General features: G+C 41.5%; 1 protein-coding gene across 5 annotated transcripts in view; it reads right to left on the reverse strand.

Moving 5' to 3' along the window:
• TPMT (thiopurine S-methyltransferase) overlaps positions 1-11,093 on the reverse strand; it is an 857,398-nt gene that overhangs the window by 439,387 nt on the left and 406,918 nt on the right. For all 5 annotated transcript variants that reach the window (XM_044065272.1, XM_044065269.1, XM_044065268.1 and 2 more), the window contains exon 5: positions 3,555-3,607. In XM_044065272.1, coding sequence (XP_043921207.1) covers positions 3,555-3,607 — 53 coding nt within the window. The remainder of the gene's footprint in view (positions 1-3,554; positions 3,608-11,093) is intronic.

Raw genomic sequence — 11,093 nt, forward strand, 5'->3', positions numbered from 1 at the left:
AAATACCTTACTAAAAAGGATACAGGGCCTAAACAACATGTCCTACATAGACCAACTCAAAAGTCATGTCACTATATTTTGGTATCTGACTGACTGCTAAGAGATGACCTGTGTCTCGTGTACAAGGCATATTCCGATTCAGTACTGATGGATCTACTCCACATTAGCAAGTCAAATGGCATAGGAAATAGTCAGGGATCTATACTTTCTCTGCGACATCAGCAGAACAGTTTGGGGGGACAGGTATATCTCTCAAAGGATGCCACTGCTCTTAAACAGAATCCCTATCCATATAAAACAAAGCTCAGTCCTGTCCACATTCATGTACAACTTTGATCTGTGGATGGATAATAGAAGATTTGCCCCAGGGCTGCCCCCTGTACTACTAATGGACAGAGGTAGCTCCTAAATGCTTTATCCCATGCATGGGTCCCCTCAAGTTATATATGGTATGATCCCAGTTATTCTCGCTAAAGATAATATGTAATTATTAACCTTGGAATGGGAAAAGCCAGTCTAACACCAAATGAGAGGTTAATTCAAGCACCAAAAGAAACCAAAAGCTTAAATTGGTCCACAAGGGCAGCTAGCCTAGTACTTACCTAGGCACTTTTGTTACTGTTATTAGTTCATGTAATGAAAGGCTGGATGTTGAGTAGATGATTTCAGGTAATGCACAGTCCCATAAATCATACTCTTGATATTAGCAGGAACCATAAGACTGAAACATCCCAAGTTAGACCACATACATACAAATGTTACCAAACTCAGAAAACATTATGCTAAGAGCATGCAATATGCAGTAACGTAACTAGCATGCACATACCCCTACAACCGTGCAGTGGTATAATTCTGCTTTTTGAACAGCAGCAGTACTCAAACAGTCCTGTTAAAACTGTGGAGCAGGTACATGGTATTGATGAAAGAGTCAGTGTAGATTTTCGCATCTCGATACACAACAACTGTAGAGCACACTAATGAATGCTACTACAAGTCAAAGAGGTATAGATTATGATGGAGAAAGTCCATCAGCAGAGCGAGTATTACACTGCCACTCCTCATAACACAGCGTGTGTCTTTCAGGGGAAAGCAATGTCCAAGATGGTACAGCATGCCTTTCCAGGAAGCACATGGCTGGGGCTGAAGCAGATTCTATAGCATCATGGAGTTAGACAGTACTATGTGTACTAATGACAGCTGGTACGATACAGGGTGATGCTGACAGACCATGGAGGTGTTCTCTCACTGTCATGGCTAGGTGCAATTCTTAAAATGTTGCAGCTTTTTTTGTGCTGACAGCAGAGCAGGAGGCACTGACATTTTATTTAAATACAAGAATTTCATAATAATAACTCCCAGTGACAGAAGAGTAAGCTTGTGTCTACTTACTATAAATGTAGATGCTTGAGTGTCCTCAATGTTGCATTAACAAGTAATAGGGCTTCCTCCTATGGAAGCCCTTGGCCAGCCTGAATACCGAAGATTTTATCCACTCCTCCAGGCCTGGCAGACACACTCTCCTATGACATCAGCACATCAGGATACAAGGTTGTCAGCTGTCAGTCTTTCCTCACGTCTTTCTTGCCCTCACAGGACTAGAACCCCACTCTCCAGGTGTTCTCACTGTTGCAGTAGCCTTTTCCCTCCCTCCTTCCTCTCTGTCATTCTTAATGGTTGGATGGGCTCCCTATATCCATTCCTCCCTTAGGTTCCCTCCCTATCTAAATTACCCTATAGGCATCTTTTACCCTAGCCCTTCTGGGGTCAGTACAGGTGGGTTATGCTCATGTTTCACTGTTGCAGTAATAGCTCGTTGGGAGTTTCAGTTTCTCCAATACAAAACTGAGGTCCTAGGAAGGGACTGCCTGTTTTCTCTGGAAGAAAAAGGTCTACTTCTAACATACTCCACTCTTCTGTGAAGATGTGCTTTTTAGCATCCACTCGTAGGGAGTCTGTAACAGACCTGCTCGGATGGACAGATCATTGTTTTTTCCTAAACCCATCTCCTGTGCTGCCTCCCACAGCAAGGTAGGTAGGAGTGGGTACCTCTCTCTATGTACCATATCACCATGTTGTCTATTTCTAATAAAAGGATGCCTGGTTACTGCAACTTTTTGAATTCCATCATGTCATTGTACACTGGCATCATTTTATTTTGTTGATGTATGTTTGGAATAAGGCTGCTTCCAACTTGCCTTGTACTTGAAGACAACCTGAGTGGGTGCCCCAAGCTGTGTCTGAAGCATCTGAGGTCATAATTTGGTTTTCTGACACTGAAAAGCTGCCCCCTTTTTTGAAAGCAGGTTTCTATCTACTATATCAGCTCTTTATTCAGGCCTGGAAGAAGCTTTATCTTGAAGCCTAGAGGGTGTTTTTGTACCTGCACCATACATTTTTGAGGAACCATTATGTTTTCCTCGTATGTCCCAGAGCTCCGAGATCTCTCTGGTCATCACTGATTCATAATGAGTTAGTGATTTGAAGTCAGAAAATTATCTTTTCAATGGGGAGAAAGGCAATTTGTTTTTTCATGTCTAGCAGAGCTCCTAAGAAAAACAATCTGTTTTGTGGGGGTTAATACTGAATTTCTTTATGTTTCAAGAGAATCTCAAGTTTGAGAGGCAGGCCATGGTCAGGTGAAGACAGTCTTTCAGCTCCATCAATGACTTCATTTGGATTAGGCAATCATAAAGGTAAGGGTAGATCTGCACACCTCTTGTTCTACAAAAAGCTGCTACTGGAGGCAGATATTTTGTGAGCACTCTGGTAACAGTAAACATACCAAACAGCAATGCACAAAACCGAAAATGGTCGGCACCAGCTCTCAAACTTGAGATACCTCCTCTGATCCTTTCATATGGGAATATGTAGGTAACACTCCCTGAGATCTATGGTAACCATATAAGCCAGTGGGAAAAGCATAGGCAGGACCTTTCGAAGCATTAGCATTTAGAATTTAGTGACCACCAGTTACTGGTTTAACCTTGAGAAATCTAGGCTTGGTCTCTGACACCCTCTTTTTCTTGATACTAAGAACAGACATGTAAGTACCCTATTCCTATTTCTCTTGGGGAGACTGGTTATATGGAGCCCTGTTCCAGTAACAAATTTACTTGGATTTGTGCATCCCTAACTTGGCCTTTGGTGACAGAAGGAATGCCTACACACCACAGCCTTGCTTCAATCCATGAATTCAGAGGCACATACGGTTTATGTCCAGAATTAAGGGTACTTTGGAGTTTTGCATCTATGGAGGGAGAATAAGAAATGGGATGCCTAATGTTCTACAGTGATTTGGACAGGGAGTAATGGAATGCAATTAATGTGGTTCTGTACAGACCACTTTTTAAGTCTTTATCAAGAGTAAGGTAGAAAAAAAGATTACGGTCACAGGTTATAAAAAGGAGTGCTTCCATTCTGAGGTTCCACTGCCCACTTATATTCATAATTAAGATACTTCCATAGGAAAAAATCCAAAACATTCAAAATTAATACCAGAATAAAAACATTCTGACAGGCAGATAAGTAACTGTAGCAAAATCAAGATGTCCTACCTTGAAACATCATAAATACTGCAACAGTATATTGAAATCTTTCCATCTGAACTCTGAAATAAATTAGATAAATGTTACTTAAAAATGCATTGCAGATAAATATTAGAATTACAGTAATTTTTGATTTAAAAAATATACAAGGAAATGAAAAGTTCTTTTCTGAATAATGAGCAGAAAAGTACAATTGCATAAGTATCACCATTGTAACAGTAAATGTTACACTAGTAGGCTTACAGGTGGAAAAAGTCATATGTGACTAGAGTATTAGCTAAAAGCAGATATCAGCTCCCCATCATGCTCTGTTTCAGCACCTGACATCCTTCAGGCACCTGTTGCTGCAGCCTCAGTCCACAGAAGTTAGAGCAGCTGTAAGAAGACTGCAGTATGTACTTTATTCTTTTATTGAAAAAAAGCTGTGTGAGAAAATCTAAATGGAGCACTAAACAGCTACAGTAACCAATCTAAATCAATAAAAATGCTAAAGAAAAAAAAGCCTACCACAATTCAGCTAAGGAATATAAGACTGAAACACAACAACATACTATGGGCTTACTTTTGCAATATAATAAAACAAACCAGCAACCCCAAAAAGTCTGCAATCAATACGGTGCCAACTATACAGAAAAAGAACTCAACTATATACAAAAAGCACCAGACTTCTACACCAGGGTTTAGTGCCTACTGTACCTTCAGGCCTTTGGGAAACTGAGATGATTATCTCGCTTTTTCAGAAATACCATAATCTCATATGAAATTACCCACAACTTCAACACAAAATACTTGGATCCAAATCACCATTAACAAATCCAACTACTAGCTCAGTGCTAGCTACAGATCACTATCAATGTCATCCAAAGATCAGGAAAATTATCTTAACACCACTGAGGGGTTAAATATAAAACCAAATATTTTCTTGCTGGGGGACTTCAATTATCCAAACATTAACTGGCATACTTACACCTCTAAAATGGAAATGCTCAGGTATCACACACTGTTAATCCAATGCACTGGAGCAAATTATTAAACTACCCACTAGAGGTTCTAGTAACTCTACCCATCTGGTATACAAACCCATATTTTATCATTCCTGGTTAAACCTGACCACAAGTCAGTCAACGTTGTCAGGCCAACTGGAACTACCACACCACCAAATGAGTTCACATTTAGGGACTTCACCAGGGCAAACATTCTTCAAACTGTAGTAGTAATTCCCCAAAATGCCCTGCAAATGGACTTGGCTGAAAGGGATGCTGCATAAACCTCCAACTTTTAGCAGCACCTAAACAGCTGCATAAAAAAGTCAGTACCCAACTGCCCTAAATATAATGGTAAATGTAGGGCTAATGCTCTCTGATGGAACTCCCATATTAATAAAAACGGTACATAAAAATAAGGAAAATAATGAAAAGTTCTAAGAAATCCCCAACCCCTTACCTCAGCAGCAAACAAACCTGCCAGCAACGAACTTAAGAGCAGCATTAGAAAATGCAAATCAGAGCACAAACACAGAAACAATTGCTGACAAGTCCTCTCACAAAGAAAACTGCTGATGCTTTGACAACTAGAAAAAGAAAACCAGCAAATCACCACAATTCAACGAGTAAATGGCATGAAGCCAAGAGGGTGGGATAGAGTTAATTATTGAAGAAAATTATCTCTGAAAGGAATGCACTGACTTCAAATGGACAAAACAAGCAGAAGAAAGCAAAAACTGCTGACGATTTGACTAAATGTGATATAAAATGCAATGCTAAAAATAGTTGTAGCCAGGGGCCATTGCAAATCTGTGACCAACATTTATGCCTGGCAAAAGAGATGTGAAGAAGGGTCCTTCTTGAGACAGCATCATGGGTAAGGAGGGTTGAACTGCCAGCCCTTCTTACTCCTCTAGGTAATGAAGATGGAATGGCCAATCCCAGATCCTATTATGATCACACAAGTGTACTATATCTATCATACGCTGAACAAATTTGTATTACTGGGAAGGTACCAAGCACTGGATCTTCAGCTCCAAAAATGGATTTTTGGCCTAAAACATGCCCTACAGGATAACCAAAGCAAACCTTGCTCTACTGCTATATCAGACATCCACTCTGTAATGTTTAAGGAATGTGTGAATGATGTCCAAGTAGCAGCCTCGCAAAAAAAAAAAATTGGAAGATACATAACTGAAGAAGACTGCAGTGGCAGTTGCATACTTTGTGGAGTAAGCCCTTATCTCCCTATCAAACAAGATAGTTATCCAACCACTGGAAAAGTGTTTTTAGTAGCAGGACAACTCTGCTTTCCTTTTATACAACATACAGCTTCTAAGGGGCTTATTCTTTTTATTGCAAGATCAGAATTGTCTCTGCACGTCCCTGGTGTATAACATGAAAAACTGGCAATCTGGGCACATTAGTTCAAAATTTCACACACCACTTACTGTATAAAAGAAGGATTTGGTCTCACAGGAAGCCTATCCTAACAGAAAAAAAAAACATGTAGTGATCTTTGCACACCGACTAGCATTAAAAAGCCTTCCACCGGAGTTATATGCTATAAAAAAGACCCTGCTTTCCTGAAAAAGATACTTGATGTCTGCTGAAAAGACACTGAAAAAGGTGCAGTGTTAGACTTTCTGTCACATGCAGGACATAGAGAGCATCTTGGTAGCCTCAGCCGAATGTCACTCTTCAAGATCTGCGTTACAGTAACTTGAAAATATATAGAATGATTTTTCAGGTACACCAACAGTGATGTCAGACAAAACTGAATGTAATAACATGCCAATCCAGTACTATACTGGCTGTAAGATTTAAGGTACTGAACTTAATGCTGTATTACTTTAATATTTACACCAAAACTGCAATGTGGCCAGTTAGAAAGCTGCAGTTTCTGATAAAAAGCCTTTTTAGCTTATTTTTGGACAGACATTAAATAAATATGTTTGGACAGAAAAGCTTGGTATCTACCAGACATCCTCCATGCTGTCAAATGGAGATACTTGATGGCTGGATGGATTGGCTTTCCTGTTTGGTTAACAGTGTACATACTGACAAAGAAAATAACATCTGTGAGAGAAGGGCGCAGCTCTCTTGGCCAACAAGGAACTATAAGAATTAAGACATTTTTTTCTTACCTTTAGCAATAGTTTCAGAATCAGAGTATTTGAAAATGGGCATACAACAATTCTCGACTCCAAATAATGAAAAACTGTTTGTCACCCAAGCCTGGTTCATAGGTTCATAGGTTCATACTAGGCTATCTGCCCTAGGGCATTTATAAGCCTAGCCAGAGTGTGTTTGGCTTTCGCCACCCATTTTAAATTAATTTTGCTATGCCTTTTTTTGAGGTTAGTATACTGTGCCTCTGTCTAACAGTGACACAGAAGTGATAGCCGTGATAAACCTACGATCTCCCATCCACTCATCAAGATTCCTCTTGAAGAGAGTCAATGTGGGACTCTGCCTAACTTGGACTGGGATTTTATTCCAGAGTGAAGGGAGCCTCTGGGTTATGAATCTGTCCCTCCAGCATGTCCTATTTATTTCAGTGCTGAGGTTCAAGTCTCTCGAGCGTGTAGCTTGATGGGATTTGGATTTTCTGAGGTGCAGCATGTCCATTAATTCTGGGTTGGACATGGCTTTATACGTCAGGCACAGATCGCCTCTGAGCAGGTGGTATGCCACTGAGTAGAGCTGGAGTTTCTTTAACCGGGCAGCATATGGCATCCGTTTGAGCCCTTTGATCCTCTTGGTGAGGTACTTTTGGGGTCTTTCCAGTTGCTGCAGGTGTCTGGTAAGGTACATCCCAAAAGGGGCATTGTACTCAATTATGGGCCTGAAGAGGGATGAGTAAAGAGGCACGATGACCTCCCCTGATCTAGATGTGAATCCCTTCATGATTAGGTGGGCTATATAAAATGTTTTTCTAACCACTTTGGCCACGTGGTTGTCAAATGAGAGATTGCTATCAACTTGGGTCCCCAGGTCCCTAATGACTTCTTCTGTACTTAATGGATTACCACCTATGTGGTAATTTGTGGGAACTTTGTTTTTGCCAAAGGGGATGACTATATACTTTTTGGCATTTAGCTTGAGGCCATGGCTCTGGCACCAGTTGTCTGTTTGTATGAGGCCCTTTTGGAGGATGCTTGTGTCGGCTGGAGAGTTGATTATGGCGCCTAGTTTGCAGTCATCTGCGAACTTGGTCAGCCACAGTCCTTCCGTGTTGGCCTGTACCGCCGAGAAATATATACCGAACAAGAGAGGTCCCAGAACTGAGCCTTGTGGGACGCCACTTGTAACTGGTTTGGAGTCTGACATGGCTCCAGCAATTCTAACCATGTGGGTTCTGTCCTTGAGCCAGTTTGCAACCCATCTAGTGACATAGGGGTTTATATTTAAGCTGGTGAGCTTATCTATAATGCCCGAGTGGGGTATTGTATCGAAGGCTTTTGCGAGGTCCAGGTAGGCTGTGTGGACCACCTTCCCCTCGTCAATGGCCTTGGTGACTGTTTCAAAGAAATCAACCAGGTTTAAGAGGCAGGATCTGCCCTTAACAAAGCCAAACTGGGTAGGATCCAGTGTCTGTAGGTCCCCAATATCTTTATTTATGAGGTCCATAATGATCCTTTCCATAGCTTTGCAGACCAAGCTAGTCAGGCTTATGGGGCGATAGTTTCCAGGATCTGTTGAGGCACCACCTTTGTGGAGAGGGACCACTGTTGCTGTACGCCACTCTTTGGGTACATATCCTGTAGTAAGGCTAAGATTGAACAGAAGTTTTATGTTTGGGTTTAGCTCTTCTTGGAGTTCATGTAGGACACAGCCCGGGACACCATCTGGTCCCATTGATGCTACGTTTTTTGCTTTGGAGAGGGCGGCTCTTACCAGAGCATCTGAGATGTCAGGGGGGCAGCACTCTGTTGGGATAGATATTTGCCCTTTTGGTGGGGGGGGAGAAGTTTGCACTGAACCTGTCAGCTAGGATGTTGGCAATGTCTGTGGGCTTGGTGTATTTTTTGTCATTTTGGACTAATTCTGAGCATATCTGGGAATTCCCACCCAGGTTCCTAACATAACTAAAGAAAGCCTTGTGATTATCCTTAGTGTCCTGTGCAATTTTTCTCTCGAAGCTGGCCTTAGACGATTTTATGAGTGCCCGTAGTTTTTTGCTAATACTGATCAGAGATGCCTTCCCCTTTTGGGATTTTGCTCTATCATGTAGTAGCTTCCTCCTTCTATTGTATAGTTTGTTTATGGCTGGGGTCCACCAGACAGGATGTCTGCCTTTGGAGGATTGGGTCTTGGTTTTATTTGGGATTGCATGATCCATGCATTCCTGAAAGTGTTCATAGAATGCGTTTATAAAGGATTCTGCGGTCTGGGCCGTATTTTCCACAGGCCCGGGGGCTTTGAAGGATTCCGCCTCGGTTTTGAGTCGTGTGAAATTTGCTTTAGAGAAGTTTTTCACTGTGGTTTTCTGGGCAGGGGGTGCGGTCGGGATGTGAATATCCAGTGAGATTAGTTTATGGTCTGATCTTACCAGTGAGGGATACACTTCTGGTCTGGAGCATAGTGTTCCCATGTTGGTGATGATCAGGTCCAGTATGTTTTCCCCTCTTGTGGGAGTGGTAACAAGTTGTTCCATAGCATTTGAGTTTATAAATTCTAGGAACCTTTGGGCTAGGGTGTTGGAGCTAGAGTAATGCTCCCAATCTATGTTTGGGTAGTTGAAGTCGCCCAATATAATGGTGTTTGGAGAGACCTTCATATTTTCCAGTATTCTCAGGAAGGCCGAGTGGGGTTCCTGGGTTTGGGAGGGTGGTCTGTAGCAGGCTATAAACTGGAAGGCGGTTTTACCCACTGTTAGTTGCACATGGATAGTCTCTGATGCTTTGTGCTGTGCCACCAACCTGGAGGTGTGGGTATCTTCGACGAATATTGATACTCCCCCTCCTTTTATGGTTCGGTCCAAGTTTTGGGGCCGAAAAGCATGGTATGAGGTATAACCTGGTAGTACTGGGGTGGTCTCGGGAGCCTTGAACCAGGTTTCTGTTACTGCACAGATATCGATGTTTCAGATATCGATGTTTCAGAGTAAAAACTGGTGCAAAATACCAGAACCTGTTAATTCAGATGAGAAGTAAAGAGATCCCTTCTTGGATGATCCCATTTATTTCTTAGGATAAGGAAGTTCTGTCCAGTTTCCACTTATGGGAAGACCAATACTTTTCTGCTTAGCCTGTCTGCCACAATGTTCTGCTGACTTGGAAGGCAGTGGTCGACTAGTCCATTATCACTGCTAGTCTGCATAAAATACATGAAGGGTACCTCCCCAATGACTGATGTAACACATTACTGGTGACAGCCCAGGTGGCATTCAGTCGTTGAAATGATTTGAAGGCTATGAAGATAAAGAGAACAGCCAACAACTAAGGCGGATTTATTTTGCCTTCTGAGAAGAGGACCAAAGACTCTGCACTGTCAGGTCTGTCAGACATGCCCCCCCCCCCCCAACCCTATGCATAATCAAAGGTTTACCCTAAACCTCTGCTTTAGATAATGAAGTACAAATTACATTCCATTGTTAATGGCAATCTGACCGTTTGACCACTGTAACGTTTTCACTAATGTTGGTACTACTGGCGGGACAAACTCCTGAGACTTCAGACTCTGGTTCCATATCTACCACCATATCTTCATCATATATACTTATGAACTGAGAACCACAACATCCACAGCCTTGACAAGTGCCCTCGCTGTTAAAGTTTTCTGTTTTTCAAATGTGTGGAAAAGAAAAAAAGAATCATTTGATAAGACTACCCATGAAAGATTTAATATCCAGGATTGTGCCCCCATTTTGTCATGTAGGAAGAATATTGATTTGGCTTTTTCTTGCTAAGAGAGACACCCAGACAATAAAATCACTTAAAAGTCAGCTGATCTGCAAGATGTACACTCTGATGACAAGATGAGAGATGTTCTGAAAGAGCCAGTTAACAAGACGATATCAACTCTTACTGACATGAGGTGAGAATACAATGGAATTAAATATTTAGTACACACTTTTGTGCAGTAAAAAAGGCAAATGTTGAAGAAGTGAGTCATCAACAGCATACAGCCGCATCAAACTGCAGAAACTATGTATGCACTTTTAAGAAATGTAAAAGTAAATAAAGAACATGATTCTACTAATATACAACAGTCTATAACCAAATTTATGTTCTTAAAGTCTCACAATACTAGGTTTACAGATATGAAAGGAGAGGTCTTTACTACTGCAACAGGTACACAGACCATCTCAAAGAACTTCAGCATTACTGAAGCAGACATACTATCTATTTTGCATGCATCAGCATATCTGGTACTCCAAAACCAATTTCCCATTTTTATATCTGTAAATACCACCGCTTCTCCAAGTTTCAGGCTCACATAAAATAAACAAGCAAACAATTCCAAGTACACTCATGTACTTGAAAGAGTCTGAAAAGAGTTGGTCCCAGAAGAGAGAGCCCTGTGGGGCACCAGTGGTGAGCCTCATCAGAGCAGATAA

The sequence above is a fragment of the Protopterus annectens genome, chromosome 3.part0, assembly GCF_019279795.1.
Source record: "Protopterus annectens isolate FY-2018-M chromosome 3.part0, PAN1.0, whole genome shotgun sequence".
In the NCBI taxonomy this organism is placed as follows: domain Eukaryota; kingdom Metazoa; phylum Chordata; order Ceratodontiformes; family Protopteridae; genus Protopterus; species Protopterus annectens.